The sequence below is a fragment of the Sinocyclocheilus grahami genome, unplaced genomic scaffold (assembly GCF_001515645.1).
Source record: "Sinocyclocheilus grahami isolate Dianchi unplaced genomic scaffold, SAMN03320097.WGS_v1.1 scaffold492.1, whole genome shotgun sequence".
NCBI classification, from domain to species: Eukaryota; Metazoa; Chordata; class Actinopteri; order Cypriniformes; family Cyprinidae; genus Sinocyclocheilus; species Sinocyclocheilus grahami.
Genome location: NW_015505671.1, coordinates 574249 through 598116, shown reverse-complemented (window position 1 = coordinate 598116; position 23868 = coordinate 574249). Strand labels below are relative to the sequence as shown.

Here is a 23868-nt window from a genome sequence, read left to right as displayed (position 1 = left end):
CTGTCTGTGTGTGTGTGTCTGTCTGTGTGTCTGTCTGTGTGTGTGCATGTGTATGTGCATGTGCATGTGCATGTGTATGTGTCTGTGTCTGTGTCTGTGTCTGTGTCTGTGTGTATGTATGTATGTATGTGTCTGTCTGTGTGTCTGTCTGTGTGTCTGTCTGTGTGTCTGTCTGTGTGTCTGTCTGTGTGTGTATGTGCATGTGTGTGTGCATGTGTATGTGCATGTGTATGTGCATGTGTATGTGTATGTGTATGTGCATGTGTATGTGTATGGCTCATAGAAACTCAAGCATCTGGGAATAATTAGAAGACATCATTCTTTACTGATGCAACAGGCAGTCACCCACAATCGCATACAGATCCATGACTTCTCTGTGTTTCTGTCTGTCCGCTCCATTTCAATGTCCCTTTATAAGCAACAACATTTTGTAAAGCATGCAATGTCTGTATTAGTGGCACCAAATTAGAATCCAGTAGACATAAAATAAAGTATTTGTAATTTTGAGAAAACAAGACAGAAAAAAGGAGTCTGTGCAGTTTGGAAAACTAATCATTTTTGCAATTCTGTTTGCTGCCACTAAAACGAAATAAACCTTAAAATGAAAACCATTTGTTGTTATGAGTATCTATGAACGATAGTATGCTTTATTAGATTTCTAAAGGGTTTTTTAGGTTTCATGCAATTAAAATGACTTGTTTTCTCTGGCAGCTGGTATGTTCACTTCAGCGTGGCCTTAAGAAATATTAACACCCAGTAACAGCAGTGAAATTAATATTAGTATTTAAATATATTTAAATAGTTCTTTCAAATTGTAAAAATATTTCGTAATATTAAGCAGCTGAGAAGAGCAGCATGCCCCTTTAATGCAGTACAGCATATGGTCAATACCCAAAGTTTAGGCAACAGCATGTTGCCCTATCCAGATAATCGTTAGCATTTAATAACACGTTTAGTAGCAAAATCTACATACTACAAGTTAAGCAACAAGCACATTACCGATACACTGTATAGCTTTAAGCAACAGCATATCACAGACTTATTGAGACCTCACATTAAACTTCAGTATGAAAGCTGATGGCTCTTTAATGCATTGCCGCTTCAGTGCTGAGTACTGTAGCCTGAAACCGCAACTAATAACACAGAGTCTATATCGCCGCATGCAGGCATGCATACAGGCCCGGCTCCAGAATCAAATCACTGAGGGTGCTTCTTAAATTAGTGAGGGTGCTGTAACCTTTCATAATCACTAAAAAGCTGTCACTCATAGTTCATCGCAATCTCACAAAGATACGTTATTATCAATAAAGTTCTCTACGCTGCACAAGGCATCAACACTTTGTTATAATGAGATGATTCGTACTGAACTAGGGTGACCATACGGGCCATTTTTATGGGACGCGTCCTTGCCAGGATTTCTATATTTCCTGAGCTATCCAGGTTGTGCAGATCGATCGTTGTTTGACATTCACGAGAGCTATAGAGAGCAGAGCAGACGGCTCCTTATGCTTTCGAATCACTCTCGTGGTACTTTGGTGTCATTCAATAATCGGTGCGCAGCGGCGCTTCAAGTCGAACAAAGGAACAAACACGTGTGCGTATTTGCATCGCTTTGATCGTTCTCTGTAGATCTCACCTTCTCACGCGACACGATTGGTCGATTATATACAATACCTGCATGTTGTTGGTCAAGCTACTTTGGATGTTTTAGGCAAATCCTGGCCAGGACGATATGGCCACCCGATACTGAACACAATACCAGAACAAAACCTCTGGCGATTTGAGCGGTGAGTGGATTCTAACTTAAACGCCTCTGATTCAAGAAATCAACAGATATGACTGTGATTGGCTACATTGCTCAACGCTGCAAAAACACATTGAAACAGAAATCGATCTCCAGAGCGCAAACCGTAACACACTGGATAGTTTGCCAAATCTGCAATAAAATGCCATTAATACAGCTTTAACTGAGGGTGCTTTTGATTTCGTTTGAGGGTGCTCAGCACCGGGCCTGGCGTGTGAGCTGATGCGCAGCCCTGCATGAACCTATGGATTCAATTTGAAATAAATTTTGTTTAGTAGAATGGTGCTATTTAAAAAAAAATTTCCTATATGCGCTGTCAAATACAAAATGAAACTGCGCTAATGATTGGGGGTTGAGATAGGGTAGCGCGAGAAAAAAACTTAGCGTGTGAGCTGATGCGCAGCCCTGCATGAACCTATGGAGAAGCAGTGCATTTGTGAATGAAAATTACTGCGTGCGACTATGAAAAAAAAAATATTTAGGAGCACCAGTGCCACTGACCCGATCAGCATATTTGTGTTTGCGCTCAGGGGAGCTTCAAAGGTTTCTAACTTATTTACAACGTGTTTTTGCTGCGTTGAGTAATGTATCACAGGCAAATCTGTTGATTCCTTGAACACAATGTTAATCAGAATCCACTCACTGCTCAAACACCTGAGTTTTGTTCAGTGCTGAGTTCTGCAATCTCACGAATCCTCTCATTATACCAAACAAAGTGTCGACAGGGTGTAAATAAGAGATTCATTGTGCAGTGTAGGGAGCTTCGTCGATTATAATGGAGTTTTGTGAGATCGCAGTGAGTGAGTAACAGCTTTTAATGATTATTAAGGGAGTTTGCAAATGTGATAATACAACAGTTCATTAAAGGCACAATATGTAATTTTCGCCGCTAGAGGGCGCGTATTCAAAACAAACAAAGAGGCAAAGGCATAGTTAGATGACGGCGTGACTGAGTGTGGAATCATGGGAGTTGTGGTCTTCATCCGCACAGCCGATGCAATCCGACGGGGCTCGGGCAGAAGTCATGTTCATGGATGAGCTAGTGATTTATTAATGTAGTAGAATGAAGCAGAGTGAGGCTGAAAGCCGTCGAAGCGAAACGAGGCGCTGAACGAGTGCGACACACGGCTGGAAAGCAGCGGAGCTTTTATTACGCCACAGTCGAGCGCTTCCGCTGCTTCCGGTCGTGTGTATGTGGGGTAAAGCAGCGCTGTTTTATCATACTAGATACGTTTGAAAGTTCTGTTATAATGCTACTCTGTGCGGTCGTCACCGGTCTATTAAAACACACAACGTATTAAAGCGTCTTTAATGTTTTCTACAAAACAAAACCGGAAATCGAGGGGTTATTATGTCACTGGCAGGCGACACAATGACACACGCTCTGTGTCACTAGTTAAAATTGCTTATTTCTCTGGATTGAAACATTCTTCGAAACATTTGGGATAATGTAAGTACACAAGTCAGCAAAATATATAACACTGTTTTAGTGGTTTTTGGATATTTTAATAAAAAAATCTTACATATTTTGCCTTTAAACAAGAAATTAATATTAAGTGACTTGCATTGTCTGACTACAACACTATTGCCTGATTTTGCTCTATTTCATCAACGAAAATAGTTTCGAACAAAGTCACAGCTGAGCCGCTGCGCATTTCCAAGCAAGCACAGCGATGTTTCGTTTATGAATGAACGTGCGTTTTTAAACGAATCTGAATCAATTACCCATTCATAAAGCCAGTCACATGCTTCTTTGCTGAATGAATTAGTCATTCGAACGAATCAATTGAATGAATGATTCAGTGATCAACTCAATGATTTGCCGCCACCTACTGGCAGTTTTACTTTCATTTTTAAAGGATCTTTTCTGTTATTTAATTCGTTTAATATTTCTATATTCAAAATTTTATATTTAAAATATTAACCTCAACCACTCATGCCACCTCTGAGCCTCATTAAACGTCTGAAAATACACCTACAAGCCACTTGTGTGTTCTTCTGTGCCAACTCTTTTTTTAATACTGATTTTATTTGATTGGTAACTTATTCTTATTCTACTTGATTTTATTCTGTTGTTTTAATTAGAAATTTGAAAAAGCTTATAAATATAATTTTTTGAATTTGACATAAAATATGACATAGTTTTAATAAAGTTAGAAAAATGCCATTACAAAGGTGTAAAAACTAAATTAACTGTAAATCGCTTTAAGGAGTCAAATATCATCTTGTAATGGGAAGGCTAATATTTGATCAGAATTTTTAAATATTGATTAGAAGGTGCTCCTGAAATTTTTGACTGTGCTCCTAAATTTTTTTACATTTTAAAAGAAAAGTATGCTTAGAGTCCTGTTTACCACTTTTAATTAATTAAAAATTTTTGAAATTCTCTCAAATTTAAATCTTTTACAAGAATCACAGCAAAAACCAGTTTGATGCAAGAATATATATTTTTGTCAATATTTGAGAAATTGAATTTGAATATTACCAGTGTGGACTCCATTGACTTCAATGGATTTAATTAAATTCCTTTGAACACGACTGCTCAAAATGGTCTAAATTTATGAAACCTACACATTCAAAACGTCATTACTCTAAAATGTTTTAATGTAAATGTTAAGTGTAAGTGAAATGTCAAGTACTGTAATAGGTCTTTCATGATGCTACATATGCTGGGGTGTGAATTTGATAGGTGCTTGATATAAAATAAATGGTGCTTTAAAAAGTCCTTGAATCTGGTGTTCATGAAAGAGTGGGAACCCTGTGTCAAGGTTCAGAGAGCTTAAGCGGCTGTAGGGTCAGTCTGAGCAAATGTGTCTTACATGGGTGATGACTGTTCAGGGCTGTCGACACTATTTTTACCAGCCTGTGGAATTTGTTATTGTGTTTGGTTACACTGTGGCTTTCAGTGTTATCTTGACTCACTCGAGTATTGGAGCCACATCATGTAAGCAGCACAACTAATTATTTAATCTCTCGTGGGTTATATGACATGGTCAGCAATTTCCATTATGTTTTGAAAATAGCACAATTTCTACTTTCCTATTAATCAAGCGCAGGGTTGCCAGGACTGCACAACAAAACCAGCACAGCTGGTATTCAAATATAGCTCAGTCGTTTTCCTGAGGAAAATGTCTATAAAAAAATAAGCTCCAAAATTGCATTCCGGGGGGTTCTACCTCAGTCTAAAAAAGGAGGGAGTTTTGCGGTAACAGTATAAGAGTAGCCCAATTCAGCGGGAGATCCGCAGACTTGGCAACACTGATGAAATGGTCTCACCCCGGGTACCCTAGCAACTGCGTAGCAACACCCTAGCAACCACCCCGGGTACCATAGCAACCGCATAGCAACACCCTAGCAACCACCCCGGGTACCTTAGCAACCACATAGCAACACCTTAGCAACCACCCCAGGTACCTTAGCATCCGCATAGCAACACCATAAAAACCACATAGAAACACCATAGAATCTACATCTAAAATTTCTATCTATCTATCTACTTTTTCTGATAGATTGCATTGTCTTTAAAACTTTAAACTTTAAAACTACTTTAAACTTCAAACTAGTTAAAACTGAAAACCTTCAAATTTAAAGCTTTTAAAACTACTTCAAACTTTCTAGCTAGGCTTTTTCAAGCCAACTTAAAGTTTGCCTACAAACTTTACTATCTAGTTATAATTATGATGCCACGTTGTCACTTCATGACCCCTAAAACCCACCAGTTATTAAAAATATTAAATAAAATGCTTACCGATGACTGTTTGTTACTAGCAGACAGTCTTCTCCTATGCTCGTGAAAAACAAAATGCATAGCTCACCTAAGGCTGAAATGATCTGCAAACATGATCAGAGTGGGCTGTTTATGGGTTTCTATGTTTGTGTGTCTCAGCTGATATGGGGTTTGCCCGACTCTTTAACTCTCCACTGAAGCCTTTGGCCGATCTGGACCCAGTGGTCGTCACATTCTGGTACCGAGCACCCGAACTACTGCTCGGGGCGAGACACTACACCAAAGCAATCGGTACGTTATGTGTTGTGTGTATTTCAGGCTGTATTCTTTGTTATCTGTACTTAATATTCTTGGACTTTTTTTCAGATATTTGGGCAATAGGCTGTATCTTTGCGGAGCTGTTGACGTCAGAACCAATCTTCCACTGCCGACAAGAAGACATAAAGACCAGCAATCCTTTCCATCACGACCAGTTAGATCGCATATTCAGCGTCATGGGCTTCCCAGCAGGTGACTGACCTTAACTTATCGTATGGCCACCTTTACTCTGCCTCACTGTACTACTCTCAGGATTTGATTTGAATTAAATGGAAACATTTTTACATCACTTGTGTTAGACTGATCAGTTTAGATGCATCTAAACTGGAATGAATGTGGGCCCTCTTCCCACATGTATTTGAGCTGCAAGTTTGATATATTACTTGCATATATTAGTGTTACTGTTTGGAGTCATTAGTTTCATGGGTTTATATGAACTTTGCATTTGAAAGTGAATCTTCTACAAATGCATATGCAGTAAGATTAGCATCGCAAAAATAGTTTTTTAACACTGAAAGAGCGTTTGTTTGCACCGAATTTGATGCAGTGTGCTTCTGAAAAACTCTCATTGAATTTAAATTTTTTTGCTACTGGGGTTTTGATACAGGTAGAGTTTTTGGTAGAGTAATTACAGATGTTAACGACTGCACAGTACATGCTCTTAGGTGTACTTACAGTGTACTTACCTTCGAAAAGTACTGGGTACTGCATGAGTAATCGGAGTTAAGGTTGGGTTTGGGGGTAGGATGAGGTTTAGTACCTAGTTATTAACACCTTTATTGTAATTACTGTAATAAGTGCATGTACATGCAGGACTGTTCAGTAAAGAGCTAGCAGTAAAGGCAGATGCTTTAATTGTAAGTACAGTGTATCAAATGCACACAATAGTACCAAATAATTGTATCAAATGCATAATTTTCAAAAGTACATAGTAGTTGGAGACACATAACAAGTGAGTTCATGTGTTATCATTAGTCCTTATTTAGACTCGTAGCCTTGTTAAATGTCACTGTGCACTATTATATTATGTTTATGTGTAATTCCTAGATAAAGACTGGGAAGATATCCGGAAAATGCCAGAATATCCTACGCTACAGAAAGATTTCAGAAGAACCACGTGAGTGCGGCGCTCTGTTCCAGAGTAACAACGCATTTCTTCTCAACAGCAAAAACAAAATAAGTGTTCATGTTATGTCATGATTTATATTCATATATGTGAGTGTTTGTCTGAGAACAGCAAGGCAGTGCATCCGTTCAGTTCTGTATTGTTTGAACACAGCTAACTTAGTATATGTATTATATTTTGTGTAAAGACTAGCTATACCTAGAGTTTTACCACTGAGAGTGTATATATAGTTATTCTTTGAATGTGTATTGCAGATATGCCAACAGCAGTCTTATCAAATACATGGAGAAACATAAAGTCAAACCAGACAGCAAAGTGTTTCTACTGGTGAGTCTACTGTACACTTGTTTCAAATAGTATGGAATCAACTTTACACTGAAGACGTCTTAGACACATTATATGTTTCACAAAATGTTAGTTTTAAGGTGGTTGGTTACATATGTAAATCATTTGCTTTAGTGTTGCAGTAGGAAATTAACATTTTAGACATTCCTTTTGCAAATATTGCAATAATCCAGTCAAATTTGTAAACGAAGGAGTCCTACAACAGCTATTGGCATGGTCCACACAAAGATCTGATCCCACCATCACAGAGTCATTCTTGGATTACATGAAGATAAATACAGTCAGGTCCGGGAGCATTCAAACACTGACAGAGTTTTTGTGCTTTTGCCTTTATGCACCACTACAATGGAATTGAAATCAAACAATCAAGATGTGATTGAAGTGCAGACTTTAAGCTTTAGTTCAAGGGGTTGAACAAAAATATAACATGAAATGCTTAGGAATTACAACCATTTTTATACACAGTCCCCCCATTTTCAGGGGCTCAGATGTAATTGGACAAATGTGACCCTGGAGCACAAAAGCAGTGTTAAGTCGCTGGGGGATATTTGTAGCAATAGCCAACAATACACTGTATGGGTCAAAATTATAGATTTTTCTTTTATGCCAAAAATCAAGATATTAAGTAACAATCATGTTCCATGAAGATATTTTGTAAATTTCCTACCGTAAATATATCAAAACTTAATGTTTGATTAGTAATATGCATTGCTAAGAACTTCATTTGAACAACTTTAAAGATGATTTTCTCAATATTTAGATTTTTTTGCACCCTCAGATTCCAGATTTTCAAATAGTTGTATCTCAGCCAAATATTGTCCTATCCTAACAAACCATACATCAATGGAAAGCTTATTTATTCAATGTATACATCTCAATATCAAAAAATTGACACTTAAGACTGGTTTTGTGGTCCAAGGTCACAAATAAATGTAATCATACATAAAATGTTCATTTTTAATACTTTGTTGAGAATCCTTTGCAAGCGATGACTGCCTTAAGTCTGGAACTCAAGGACATCAGCAGAGACTGGGTTTCCTCCTTCATGATGCTTTGCCAGGCCTTTACTGCAGCTGACTTCAGTTGTTGTTTGTTTGGCCTTTCTGCCTTTAGTTTTGTCTTCAGCGAGTGAAATGCTGCTAAATCGGGTTGAGATCAAGAGATAGACTCAGCCATTGCAGAATAATCCACTTTTTTACCTTCACAAACTCCTGGGTTGTTTTTGCTGTATGTTTTGGGTCATCGTCCATTTGTACTATGAAGCACCGTCCAGTCAACTTTGCTCTATTTGACTGAATCTGGGCAGAGAGTATATCCCTGTACACTTCAGAATGCATCCGGCTGCTTCTGTCTTCTGTCACGTCATCACTAAACACCAGTAACCCAGTGCCACTGGACACCATGCACGCTCATGCCATCACACTGCTCCATGTTTCACAGATGATGCTGTGTGCTTTAGATCATGAGCTGTTCCAAGCCTTCTCCAGACTTCTTTCTTCCCGTCATTCTGGTACAGTTTGATCTTAATTTCAGCCGTCCACAAAGAATGCTTTTCCAGAAGTGGTCTGGCTTTTTTAAGGCCGGGACACACCAAGCCGACGGTCGGCCATCTGTGATTTTCTGTCTGCCTCCTGGAGAGTGTTCTTCTCTTGGCTGGATGTTGTGAAAGGGTTTTTCTGTACCATGGAGAGGATCCTCCGATCATCCACCACGGATGAGCAGACAATGTAGATTGCCCATTTAAAAGTCCAGGCTTTTTTATGTTGCTGAGCTCACCAGTGCATTCTGTTTTTCCGCAGAATGTACCAAACTGTTGATTTGGCCACTCCTAATGTTCCTGCGATCTCTCTGGTGGATTTGTTTTGTTTTTGAAGCCTAACAATTGTCTGTTTCACTTGCATGGAGAGATTCTTTGACCGCATGATGTGAGCTCAATGCAAATGGCACACTTAGAATCAAGTCCAGACCTTTTACCTGCTTAATTGATGTATAAATAACGCAGGAATAGCCCACATCTGTTCATGAAATGGCTTTTGAGTCAACTGTACAATTACTTATGGTCCCTTGAAAAAGGGGGGAGGTACATATTAAAGAGATGTAATTCCTTAACCTTTCCTCCAATTGTGATGAGAATACCCCCAAATTAAAGCTCAGAGTGTGCACTTTAAGCCCATATTCTATGCATATTACATAACTGTAACTTGAATATGTTTCGGTCAGCAGCTAAAATAATAAAAATTGTGCCTGTGTCCAAATATATATGGACCTGACCGTATAAGCAATTTTGTTATCCTGCTCTGTATTAGAGTGTTTCTTACGTAAAAACTTTGGAAGTTTTGTGAAATAATTAGTTAATGTTCTATCTATCTATCCATTCTATTTATCTATCTATTTGTTCAGTATCGGTTAGTTAGTCTATTAAACTGCCGCATTTAGTGTCCATGCATCCAATTTGACCAAAAAACACGCCCGATCATAGCTTCAACACCAACTAGTCAACTAATGATCTAATCTAGTTCATCCTTCCCACAGTAATTAATCTAATCTAATCTAGCTCCAGAAATTGCTGACTATGGACCCCACCAAAAGAATCACTTCTGAGCAGGCACTGCAGGACCCATATTTCCTGGAGGATCCTTTACCTACGTCTGAGTAAGACTCATTCCACATGCACACACATTTAGACACATGCTAAGTAATCTCAGAGTAGAAAATTGTGGACACCCAAACACCACACACACATGTGCTTGTTCAACATGTACTTTTCAAAACAATTAGCATTAATAGGGAATTAATCTTCTCTAAAAGCTTCCCAACTGTAGAAACAAGGCTTTGGGAAGTTCATTCATCTAATTCATGTTCAGTAGGGTTCATGTCTGAGCTTTGGTTTGGACTCAATGGATCTTTTTTTTTTTATGGAACTCACGTCATGTCGTTCTGTGCCATTGCAATAAGATTTGCTTTCACTGGAACTTAGCCAAACCCTTAAATTAGAAGTGGGTGTCTGCTTTCTTTTCACTATGTAGTGTAGCATACCACAAATATTTCCTGTTTTTCCTCTTTCAAACAGCTTTTATAGCTGCTTAAACGAGAATCATAGTTGTTCACCTGCAATTAATTTACCAAATTTGCATGAGAAACGTATGCAGTTCCTATAAAAACTGCTTTAATGTATTCTTTGTGTGCATGTGTGTGTTTTTAGTGTATTTGCAGGATGTCAGATTCCCTACCCCAAACGAGAGTTTCTAAGTGAGGATGAACCAGAGGAGAAAACAGAGAAGGTAACAATGGCTGATTAAAAAACTTAAGTTTTTCTCACACTGCGTCCGGTTCTGATTTGTTTTTTTAGATGTGATCTTTAGCACTGACTTTCCAGACTGTAATTTTGCAAAGAAGGAAATCAGATCCTTTTGTTTGGATATGTTGTCGATCTACATTGGTTGCAACGACAAGAAACATATAAGAAGTAGACTAGAAATGTTTATATCTCTAATATCTCTGATCATATACCTGTTATGTTTAATGTTTTCTATCCATGTAAACCCTCCACTCTTCAGCCTGTTTTGTTCTGTTCCCATGTTATTATTTCATCCACAGCTCTGGACTTCACAGAAGTTTATATAGCCACCTCATTTTTGAGATTGATTAGGTCTCCCCTCCTTCTGTTGGTCCAGAGGAGTTAGTCACAGTTTAACTGTGTTTGTACAGACATTGTTGACTCTGTTGCGCCATATAAAGTCAGGAAATATAAAATTCATTCAGAACCATGGCTTAAGAATCAAACTTGCATCCTTAGGCAGGAATGCAGGAACTCTGAATGGAAATTCAATAAGAAATAGTTACAAGTCTCTTTTATATTTTAAGGGGAGAATTTGATGAAGAGCTGTGCAGGCATATCGTTTTGCACCATAAATAGATTATTCATTTCAGCTGGAGGACTGCGTTTAAGTCCATCCTCATATACAGACATGTTCCTGAAATAAATTTTGGAAAAATTAATGGGATTAGATTTAATTATAAGCTTACTTTTTGTTTTTGTGATGTGATTCCATATTCCATTGGACTTAGAATTCAAGGGACAAGGGAAGGATTTTTTCCTCTCTCTTAAGGACAGATTACTGTCCTCGGTACCTATTACTTGTGGGGTCCCTCAAGGATCTGTTGTAGGACCTATGCTATTTTCTTTGTACATGTTTCCTTTGGCCTTACATTTTTTATTTAAATATGGTGTAGATAATGTGTGGGCTATATTTGCTTTTCAGACTACCAACCACTGAACTCGTTTGATTTCGTTTTGTGGCCTGTCTGCACAGCCATAGGCGGTTATACAGTGGTTATTGTAAGTATGAGAAGTTTTGAAGCTCACTTTAGCAAAGTTGTAGGTCTGAAAACTTCAAAGGACATTGTGAGCACTTTGGTGCTCCAGGGAGATTGTCCCTGTAAAATGTGTACTGCAAACTACTTTGGATAAAAGCATCTGCTAAAATGGCTGCTTTCTTATAGTCTCTACTGCTAATTTGTAATGTTACTCATTCCAGTGGAACTAAGAGGGAAGCTGAGTGTAGGTGCAGAAAAGAGAGAACAGCAGAGCAAGAGCTCAGATAGCACTGTTTTTAAGCTTTGCACTCGGTCACTGAAGGATGAAATGAATCCAAGCAAAAGGCAAACAAACAAACACACACACAGCATAAAATAACCATCTCACGTTTGCAATGCTGGAGTGAGCCAATATTTACTTGTACATTTAGTGGCTTTGGCCACACCATATAATGCTCATGCAACTGCTGCTTTTCTTGATAGCACAATTTCAGGATGGCTGTGAGTGTATTTGAGGAAATTAACCTCGCAAACATATCCGAACCACACATCCATTATTACAGAGTCCTACAGACACGGATTGGGTTCCTACAAAGGCCCTGATTTACAAAAGTTTGCGTGTACAAAAAATATGCACACACAAAAAAGCTGCATCTAATAACACTAGTCTACTTAAGATTGCATCTTTTATTCTCTTGTGACATTTTCAGTGGGTTTCCCTTAATGAATTTGGTAATTTGGAACATTTCCTCATTCATACACAAAACACAAGATGCTGTCATTGCATACCCAGTGCATTCATGCAAAATTAAATTATTTATTATGAGCAATTGTTTTGTTCAAATATATATTTATTTAAGTAATCATCATAACTAAGCTAATGCTGCCCAGCATGTCAACAAACATCTTAGGATGTTTTTAACATGTATTCCTAGTCTACACAGGACTCTTGGATATTTTACAGCAACTTATCCAGTTAGATTTCAGAGCTAGAAATATGCCATTTTGATTAATGTAGATTTTTGACTGTGTCTTTGAGATGGATGTTATATATGATATCACACTATTTAATTTAAAGACAGTAAATCGCACATTCACAACAATTGCATTCCGTCACTTTCCATCAATCAAATTTATATTTATTTTATATAATATTTTTGTCTATACAAGCTTGTTAATTGCAATGGAAATAATTCTTACATTCTTCGCTGGCCTAGTGGACCCAATGTAAAAGAAAGAAAGCTCACAAAAATATAAATTAATGTCAATTTAAAGAGACAAGTGACATCCAAATCGTCCAAACCTTCTTTTTAATGATCTCTCTTTTATACATTCCTGTTTTCACGTTTTTATAGCCATTCCTGGCACACAAGACCTTTTTGTCATCTCTCTATATATACTCATCAGTTACCAATCCCTTCTCTCTCCATATATGCTGACATAAGACAAGTGTGGATAGTAAAACTTGACAGCAACTAAAGGGAAAGGGCTAAAAGTTCTTCAACTACCAAGACCTGAATATAAAGTGGAGTTTGGTTCAGTTTTTTTGAACCAAACCATGATACAAATGATATTTTGTAAAAATAAAAATAAAAATCCACCAGTGTATTGCACACCGAAAGAACTGTTATCTATGTGCACCCTGCCACTGTAATGTTCTTGTTCATCGTGGTCTTACAAAAGTTTTAGTGTTTGTTGTTGCTAAATAATAAAATCCTGAAATTAATAGAATAGAATAGAATACGCCTTTATTGTCATTGTATACAACGAAATTAGGAGCACTACTCCTGACTGGTGTTAGAAAAACAAACATATAACCACAGACAATAAATACTATAAGACTGTACAGTACAATTTTACAAGTAAATACAACAAGTGACTGAGTCCTGATATTCACATTGAGCAATCCGAGTAAAGTGACCATTTATAGTATTGCACGTTGGCCTTCACCTTGATATGCACAGTAAGTTTATACAAAAGTACAATTTAAATGGAATGAGTAACTGTGGTGATTTAGTGACTAGAGATAGTATTTCACATTGACATATAGTGTATATTATTGCACATATATTATTGCACCTTTACTGCAGATATAGTGTTCACATTTAATATGGTATTATGGTATTTCACCATGACATACTATTTAGTGCATTGTTTGAAGTTCTGATAAATAAATTGTTCAGACAGCACATACTGCGATTGACATACTGCATATTGTACAGTATTGTATATTGCATGTTGTATAGCAGCAATATAGACAGAAGAGATTTGAGTGAAATAAGTGACTGTAGTTAAAAGAATAACGTGGTTGGAATAGTATTTTGGCATTAGTGCATTTTATGAGTTTAAAGTCCTGATAGCAACTGGGAAGAAACTGTTCTGTAAGCGAGTGGTTTTTGCTCTTAAGGATCTGTACCGCCTGCCTGAGGGCAGAAGATTAAACAGGTGGTGTCCTGGATGGGATGTGTCCTTGATGATGTTTTTGGCCCTTGAGAGATAATGGGAGCGAGCAATGCTTTCCAGGGAGGGTAGTGAGCAGCCCATGATTTTTTGGGCTGTGTTGATTATTCTTTGGAGGGCTTTCTTGTCTGCTGCAGTGCAACTGGAGTACCACACTGAAATGCAGTACACTAACACACTCTGTATGGTAGAGCGGTAAAAGGTAACCAGCAGCTTACACTCTATGTTGTTCTTCCTAAGCACTCTGAGGAAGTGCAGCCGTTGCTGTGCCTTTTTGATCGTTGCAGAGGTGTTAGCAGACCAAGACATGTCTTTGGATAAGTGTACTCCCAGGAATTTGAAGATGCGGACCCTTTCAGCACAGTCCCCATTGATGTAGAGTGGGGCTGGCTCAGTATGGCGCCTCCTGAAGTCCAGAATGAGCTCTTTTGTCTTAGAGGTGTTCAGGGACAAGTGTCCTTGATGATGTTTTTGGCCCTTGAGAGATAATGGGAGCGAGCAATGCTTTCCAGGGAGGGTAGTGAGCAGCCAGTGATTTTTTGGGCTGTGTTGATTATTCTTTGGAGGGCTTTCTTGTCTGCTGCAGTGCAACTGGAGTACCACACTGAAATGCAGTACACTAACACACTCTCTATGGTAGAGCGGTAAAAGGTAACCAGCAGCTTACACTCTATGTTGTTCTTCCTAAGCACTCTGAGGAAGTGCAGCCGTTGCTGTGCCTTTTTGATCATTGCAGAGGTGTTAACAGACCAAGACATGTCGTTGGATATGTGTACTCCCAGGAATTTGAAGGTGCGGACCCTTTCAACACAGTCCCCATTGATGTAGAGTGGGGCTGGCTCAGTATGGCGCCTCCAGAAGTCCAGATTGAGCTCTTTTGTCTTAGAGGTGTTCAGGGACAAGTTGTTTTCAGAGCACTACTCCTCTAGTTTCTGGACTTCATCTCTATATGCTGACTCATCATCTCCTGAGACGAGTCCGATCACTGTGGTATCATCTGCAAATTTGATGATGGTGTTGGTGGGATGAGTGGGAGTACAGTCATATGTGTACAAGGAGTAGAGTAGAGGGCTCAATACACACCCTTGTGGAGAGCTAAAAGTGTGATGGGTGGAGGAGAGGTGGGAGCCGAGCTTAACAGTTTGTGGGCGGTTTGTGAGGAAGTCCTTTTATCCATGTGCAGATGGAGGGGGAGAGGCCCAGTTCCGATAATTTGCTGATTAGAATGTCTGGGATAATTGTATTGGAACGCTGAACTGTAATCTATGAAGAGCATTCTTACATAGGTTCCCTGCCGTTCATGGTGGTTAAGTGCAGTGTAAAGGGCTATGGTGATGGCATCATCTGTAGACCTATTTGCTCTGTAAGCAAACTGGTGTGGGTCAAAGGTGGGGGGAAGGCAGGTTTTGATGTGCTGTGAGACCAATCTCTCAAAGCACTTCATGATTACTGGTGTTAGTGCAACCGGTCTGTAATCGTTTAAACTGCTGGTGACTGCTTTTTTAGGAACAGGGATGATGGTGGCTGATTTTAAGCAGGGTGGTATGATGGCTGATGTCAGTGAAAGATTGAAGATCTTTGTAAAGACTCCAGAAAGCTGGTTGGCACAGGCTTTGAGTACTTTGCCAGATACTCCATCCGGACCAGCAGCCTTTCTTGTGTTTACAGTTTTGAGTACTCGTCTCACCTCATATTCCTGTAGGGTGAGATGGCACGTGCCAGAGGTTGGTGAAGGTGCTGAAGTAGTTGTGGATTTCTTAACCTCAAAGCGGGCAAAGAAATGGTTAAGTTCCTCAGCCAGTGAAGCATCAGCGTTGACAGTGCTGTGGTTATTGTTCTTATAATTGGTAATGCTCTGAATACCCTGCAACACTCTTCTTGGATTTTTGTCTGTGAGGTGGTCCTCAATTTTCTTTTTATACTCTTCTTTGGCAAGTTTGATGCCTCTCTTTAAGTTGGATCTAGCAGTGCTGTATGAAGCTTTGTCACCAGACCTGAAGGCGAAGTCACGTTCTTTGAGTAATGACTGCACTTCACATGTCATCCAGGGTTTCTGATTGAAATTTTTGTTGACAGTGACATTTTCCGTGCAGTTTTTAATGTAGAACAAAACAGATTCTGTGTATTGTTCCAGGTCCTGATGTTCAAATACCTCCCAGTCTGTTCGTTCAAAGCAGTCCTGCAGCTGAGAGAGATATTCCTCAGGCCAAGTTTTTATGATCTTTGTGACCGGTTTTGTTTTCCTCCTCAGTGGAGTGTATGCTGGGAGAAGAAGCAGTGAACAGTGATCTGACTGTCCCAGGTGGGGGAGAGGTGCGGCCTTGTAGGCATTCTTAATGTTGGAATACACATGGTCCAGTGTATTTTCCCCTCTGGTCGCACACTTAACATATTGGGTGAAATAAGGTAGTACTGTTTTCAGACACGTCTGATTAAAATCACCCGCTATGATGTGCACTCCGTCTGGATGGTTCCGTTGGTGTTCATTTATAGTGCTGTGTAACTGAGTGAGAGCTGCGCTAGCGTTAGCGTCTGGTGGAATGTACACCGCACCTCAGGAACCAGTGTTCTTCAAACAGACTACCAGGTAAAAGAAGAGCCTCGAGGGGGCGCTGGGGGGGCAGAGATCTGAATTCTCCATTCTCCTGCATTTCAGATTTAAAAAAAATGGTGCATGTTAAACAAGCATAGCATCTCATAATCCTCCAGAAAACAGTTGTGCTGCGCAATATTTTTGTGGAAACTGTGAAACAGTCAAGTTTCCCTATCTTGTCCTCTTACTTGACCGCAGCAGTTCCTATGGTAATATCCTAACACAGAGAATAGCCCTAAATAATGCAGTTCCTCAGTCTTTCCTCTTCAGACACCCCGCTGAAAGCGTGTCCTAGCACAACCTAGCGTTCAGCCAGCGATAACACCAGTATAATGGGTATGAACACAGATATAATTCCAGTGTGAAGATTGTGAAAACTTGCCAAGTCTAAATCTGACCACTTATAACACAAAAATCTGAACTTTTTACATTTTTATTGAAGGCACGGAGTAATCATTCATAATGTAAGCAGGAATGTGTAAGTGGATTTAGTATCTAGATATTATAGATATTCCTCCACCAAATGTTTCCTTTACTTGTTTGTAAGACTGACGTTGATTATGAATGTTATACCCAACATTGAGAATGAATTCTGTACCCAACATGACCGTTTATAACATAAAGAATGCAATCCAAATGTAATTTAATGGAGCTGTCAACACTTGAAACTCTGTCAGTTTGTTGATTTAAAGCTGTTTTAAAAGAGATAACTTATTTTATTCACAAGTGTCATGCTTGTGATTTTTATTTTTTTTTATGTAGACTATTTTGGTCCCCCAAACAATAAAATTAAAAAAATAGATGCAGGCCCATACTATTTTATTTATTTATGCTTAACTTTTATCACATTGTAAGATTGCTTCACAATATTATATTTAAAAAGGTAAACCACTGCCTGTTCTGAATTCATAGCCCACACAATACAGTTTCGTATTTTATTCTTTAAAACTAAATAAAAATATTTGACAAAATTGCAAACATAAATATGAATGATATTTAACACATCTCTTGCCATAGCATATAGCACAATCTGACAGAAGTTGCAATCAGCCATCAAAGTAGTCAGAGCTGAACAGACAAACTCTTGCTGTGCATCCAGCAACAAGAGTCATTCGAAACACATCAGGTGTGTAAATGAAATAAATGTTTATTATGTAGCAATATACAAGTTAGTCATGTTCAGTTAGTTACACATTAGTGTTCAGCTCAGTATTACAAAAAACTTGGTCAATGCTTGGTCATGCAAAATACTTGATCATTTTAATAATTCATTTTTGTTCTTCATTGCAGCACTCCAGCTCGCGGCTTGGTTACCAGAGCACTGTCCAAGGCTCTACTCAGTCGCAAAGCACTATGGGATACTCGTCCTCATCTCAGCACTCTCATCAGTCTCATCGATACTGAGACTCAAAAACGTACATAAGCACTTAAAATAAATATTAACCACAAGCATAAAGCCAGGCAAGTCAGCGTTGTGATTCAAAAATGGATTGCTGGGTCTGTCCCGTAATACGGCCCCAACATAAACATAAAACCCAAGTTTATTCCCTTACAAAGCCTCCTGCCATCCCACAATCCTCAGCAAATGCTACTCCAACCAAAGCACAACTTTACAATCCCTTTCTTTCGATCAGAGCTCCTCAAAAGAAGCAGCGCCATAATTGGGCATTTTCCTCAATATCTCAAGTTTTTCAGTATACTGTATTACAACTTCCACCAGCTCTGACACCAACCATACCTACGAGTCTGCTGACTGTTCAGCATCTTTAATGCTTATTCATTCTTATTTTACCACCGTTAGACCAAAACAGTCTCAAAATGATCAGCCAAATGCTATTCGGGTCATAGCTACAGATAGAAGTGACATGAGGCTTGTTACAATTGGTCGTTAAAGGGTTAGTTCACCCAAAAATGAAAATTAGCCCATAAATTACTCACCCTCAAGTCATCTTAGGTGTATGTGACTTTCTTCTTTCAGACGAATCCAGTCGGGAGTTATATTAAAAATGGTCTTTGCTCTTTCAAGCTGTTTAATGGCAGTCAGCGGGTGTTGCATGCATCAGTCCAAAAGAAGTGAAATAAAAAGCGCCCATCCATAAAGTCTCTCACACGGCTCCGGGGGCTGAACAAAGGCCTCCTGTAGCGAATCGATGCGTTTTTGTAAGAAAAATAGCCACATTTAAAACGTAATAATCACTTTAATGTAGCTTGCACTCTTACAAAAAATTCTATATTTTTTTACTTTGCTGCCCGTTATTATTGTGGGTTTATCATCTGAGATTCCCCCGTTTGACAACCCTGAAACACATCAAATAGAGACATCTACGGTATATAAGCAATTGTACATAGGAACCGAAATCCCCTTTTATCCTCTCTCCCAGTAAAGGGAGCTGCCTGCATGTACAGACAGTCGAGCAGAGACTGGATTTGTGTAACATATGTGTGCATATTTTAAAGACTGAACAAAGAGCATCTCTCATAGCTATCGTGCACCACTGCATTATTACACACATCATCTTTTGTTGTGTAAGAGATTTTTTATTTAAATTTTTTTTAAATATACACTCACGCAATACACTTTTCATCAATTTTTTGCGTTAGTTGCAACAATAACAGCCAATAAAAATAACATCAGCTATAAAAGAACATGGACATGGTTTACTCTTTCTCTTTTTTGCAGAAGAACATGTTTTAGGATTTTGGTCCGGACTAAAATTCCTAAATCCGTGTGTGTGTGTGTGTGTGCGTGCATGGATATACTTGCATGTGTGTGATTATCCGGGGCAGCTAGCAGTTGAACTGCTATTTCTTGTCTCCTCTTTGTGTTTTATATGCTTTTATAATCTGTTTATTGTTGGTTATTGTTTTGAAGTGCAGTTATTTCTTTGTGTTATTTGAGCTCAGTTTGTGGACTGGAAGTGAGGGTTTTTTTTAGAGCGCTGAATCAAACAAGGGCAGCTGAGTCGCTCCTCTGACAAACAGTTGGATTTCTCATCAGGCAAAGCCGGGACTTCAGCTGTGTGTATTACAGGTCCTTCCAAGCCGTGTTTGAAACACTGAAACTTTGTGGTGCGCAATATGTGTTGCACAATTAATCGGACAACTTGGTGGAATATACGTGCTCAAACAGGATTCAAAGGAAATCTTGAAACAGAGTCTTTTGTTTTAAGCTTTATGGAAGCGGGTCAGTTTGAAAGACCCTGAAGGATAATGGAAGTGGATTGCAGTCACCCACAGCGTGAACTGAGACTGACAGTTGATGTTTGCAGAACAAGTGTAGCTAATGGTCAGTTACTGCCATCATACTCTTCTGTCCCATCTTAAGATTGCTTGTTTTTCTGTTCTAATGTGCTTCGTATTTCTGGTAAAAGCAATCAAAAAACAAGTGTTATTTCACTATTTTTCCACCCCCTGTTGTGGGTTTCTTCTCACATCAGAGTTGTACAATTGTGTCAAAATGTTTTTAAAGCCTAGATAAACAAAGATTTATGATTCACAAATGAGGTTGTGACATGTATAAAGTATAAATATTTCAGATTCACCCTGTCTGTGAAATCCGGGCTAAAGTCTCAAAATCTAATTATGAGATAACAAGCATCAAAGTTTGATTTCAACCAATAATTTCACTATGATTTCAATCTTTGACATGGCCTTACTCAGTCAATATGAAAGATATAAAGGTTATATTTTCACAGAACGTTCTACATCGTTATGAAGGATGATTTTATGTAGAAAACCGTAAATCACACAAAAAATGACTTTAGCTGGGTTTTCACAGGCAGGGTCACATTTTTATAATTACATTATACAAAAGTCAATTTTTTTTGCTTTCTTTCAAGATGCTTTTTGAACATTCTCAATCGTGCCAGATGACATGGGCAGCTTGTATGCTGCGTAGCAGAAGAAATTTGTGTGCTTTGTTTTGCTATTTTACTTTTTAATGTAAATTGTTATGCTGATTATATAATATATATGATGACGACTTTTTATTTTTATTAGAATAGTTTTCATCGATAGTGTTCTCAGACGTTTAGACACTGCTGTACAGGTTTATTACATTTTCTGATATTTATAAGTCTAGGATACCCAGGGGGTGGATTTTTGTGGAGCATTACCAGCCACCATTGACTGAAATGATGGACTAACATTAGTTTCATATTATGTTGTTTATTTCAGCAAAATAAGAGGAACTGTTGTACAATGTAGTTGGTGCATATCAGATTTGGTGTCATATCTTTAGTTTGATAATGTTTCAACCTCTTTCCTGTTTTATTCAGTTTTCCCAAATTTTCAGCAGAATACACTGAGAATGCAAATAACAAAATAAATAATGGCAAACATATTGTTTCTGTAGATTGTGACATTTACAGTGGGAGGTTTATCACACTACTTCTTGTTTCTTTCAGTGAGAAACTTTGGCATCGTAAGACTTGCATGAAGGTCATGGGGATTTCCATATCTTGAAATTATATATTGGTCATAATTTTGTCATGATACGCTGGGATTGATTTTAAGCACCAAAACAGACCCCTAGTTCTGAAGCTTTTCGGAATTTATTTCTTTATCTATTGGGGAAGAAATCTTTTATCCTCCTGTTATGCGTTTTATACTGCTTAAAAAAAAATCTACAAATCCATAAAAATATTTTTTCCTATTTTTCAGAGCTCATTAAGAAACAAATTTGGACAAATTTTAACCCGGACCGATTATGAAGATGAGATTTTGACAAAATTGTCTGTGAACAACATAAAGTAACATTTAAAGTGACAACAAAACACCTTCTCTTTGTCATTGAAAACTGATTTTCATATGGGCATCTCTTTAGCTTAACCTTGATAGGGGACTTTAGAAGGTCTTTGTACTGAGTACAAGTTATGACAATCAGATTGCAAGCTGATTTTCTGAAAAGATGTTCTAGAATGAAAATATTGGCAAATCAGTTTGCATTAGTTCATCAGGTTGCATTGTCATCATTAACCACAGACAATAACACATTGAGAATACACTGTAAGAGGCACATCTCATGAGACTGAGACTGTCTCGGATAAATCAAGACATCTGGTCAACCTAATTGCACTCTATATGGCTCCCACTATGGTAACTTTCATACATGCCCCGCTATAAAAACCTGTTTAAACCAGCCTAATCTCATTTCCTGGTATTACAAGCTAGTGTCTCACAGTCTGATCGGCTAAAAGTGCACAAAACTCCTAAAACCAGCTGGGGTACCAGTTAAAACCAGTTTAAACTGAATTATAATATTTTATGCAAAGGAAAGAAAACATTTAGTTGTGCTACAGTGTAGAAGGGAGCTCAAAAACCAACATTTTCTTAAGAACAGACACTTTTTTTAACAGTTGTATTATGGAATCACTGAAGTCGTTCCCAAATTTTCAGCAGAATACACTGAGAATGCAAATAACAAAATAAATAATGGCAAACATATTGTTTCTGTAGATTGTGACATTTACAGTGGGAGGTTTATCACACTACTTCTTGTTTCTTTCAGTGAGAAACTTTGGCATCGTAAGACTTGCATGAAGGTCATGGGGATTTCCATATCTTGAAATTATATATTGGTCATAATTTTGTCATGATACGCTGGGATTGATTTTAAGCACCAAAACAGACCCAAGCACGTGTTTGTGTAGTTTTTTTACATTATTTTGAAATTATGATAGACTGTAAATGAAATTGTGGGTGTGTTTATGTATAACAGATTATATGAGAAACACTGTTTAAGAGTGTTATTCTTAAATAATGTTTAAAAACATATTTGGCTTCAGTTTGTCATATATATACAGAGTTCTGGCATGAAACTCTAGATGGCGCAGTCTGATAGGTCTAACTCAATCTGACCTAATGACAGATTTGCAACCATGATCTGATGGCCTTGAAGAAGCCATACATATATTATTGTCCTATTAATTCTTCCTCTTACAGTGATGTTTTTTGAAAAGGCTTCGGTGGATGTTTGTTTATACGTTTAAACACCATGTTATTAGTGCACTGTTATTGCTGAATTATTTAGTGGTAATTCCTTATATTTTATTGATGTTTTGTTTATGTGTATGTGTACACTACACATATGGCATTTATAATACAGAAATAAGCAAGAGAATAAACTTACATGCATTTATATGATAAAGACCTCTATGTCTGCAGATTTGTCCTCTGATGAAACGTCTGGTGCATGTTTGTTTTTCATTCCAAACCCTGAACGGACACGTTCATAAATGTTCCTTTTTGGCTTGCTTTTTTATAATGCCTCCTCATGTGATCTTGCTTCCTTAGCATGTGCTTATATATATATATACAGTGCCGTGAAAAGGTTTTTAAAAAATATTTTTTGCATATTTGTCACACGTAAAAGATTCAGATAATCAAACCAATTTTAATATTACGCAAAGATAATGCAAGTAAATACAAAATGCAGTTTTTAAATGATGATTTCATTTATTAAGGGAAAAAAGCTGTCCAAACCTACCTGGTCCTACGTGAAAAATTAATTGCCCCTCCTCTTAAATCATGAAAGAACTGTGATTAACCACATCATTTTAGAAAGCGGAGTTAAATTTCACTAGCCACACGCAGGCCTGATTACTGCCAGACCTGTTGAATCAAGAAATCACTTAAATAGAAGCTGTCTGATAAAGTGAAGCGTGCTTAAAGAGCAACACATCATGCCACAATCTAAAGAAATTCAAGAACAGATGAGAAACAAAACAGTTGACATGTATCAGTCTGGAAAGGGTTATAAAGCCATTTCTAAGGCTTTGGGACTCCAGTGAACCATGGTCAGAGCCATTATCCACAAATTGAGAAAACTTGGAACAATGGTGAACCTTCCCAGGAGTGGCCGGCCAACCAAAATTACTCCAAGAGCACAATGACGACTCATCCAAGAGAACAACAGAACAACATCTAAAGAACTGCACGCCTCACTTGCCTCAATTAAGCTCAGTGTTCATGATTCAACAATAAGAAAGAGACTGGGCAAAAACGGCATCCATGGGAGAGTTAATTGTATGCTAATTATATAATATATGATGACGACTTTTTATTTTTATTAGAATAGATTTCATCAATAGTGTTCTCAGACGTTTAGACACTGCTGTACAGGTTTATTACATTTTCTGATATTTATAAGTCTAGGATACCCACATATAACCAAAAGC

The 23868-nt window shown here is 38.0% G+C and overlaps 1 protein-coding gene across 1 annotated transcript in view; it reads left to right on the top strand.

Annotated features, from left to right (window-relative positions):
* The window catches only part of LOC107554151 (cyclin-dependent kinase 19-like), a 51644-nt gene extending 33010 nt beyond the window's left edge, over positions 1-18634 (top strand). Inside the window, exons 5-15 of the mRNA XM_016236577.1 lie at positions 4643-4748; positions 5691-5822; positions 5898-6041; positions 6897-6966; positions 7230-7302; positions 9875-9972; positions 10523-10601; positions 15800-15821; positions 16232-16307; positions 16606-16684; positions 17981-18634. Of these exons, the coding sequence (XP_016092063.1) occupies positions 4643-4748; positions 5691-5822; positions 5898-6041; positions 6897-6966; positions 7230-7302; positions 9875-9972; positions 10523-10601; positions 15800-15821; positions 16232-16307; positions 16606-16684; positions 17981-18094 (993 nt within the window). The 3' untranslated portion in view covers positions 18095-18634. The remainder of the gene's footprint in view (positions 1-4642; positions 4749-5690; positions 5823-5897; positions 6042-6896; positions 6967-7229; positions 7303-9874; positions 9973-10522; positions 10602-15799; positions 15822-16231; positions 16308-16605; positions 16685-17980) is intronic.
* The last annotated feature ends 5234 nt before the right edge of the window (positions 18635-23868 follow it).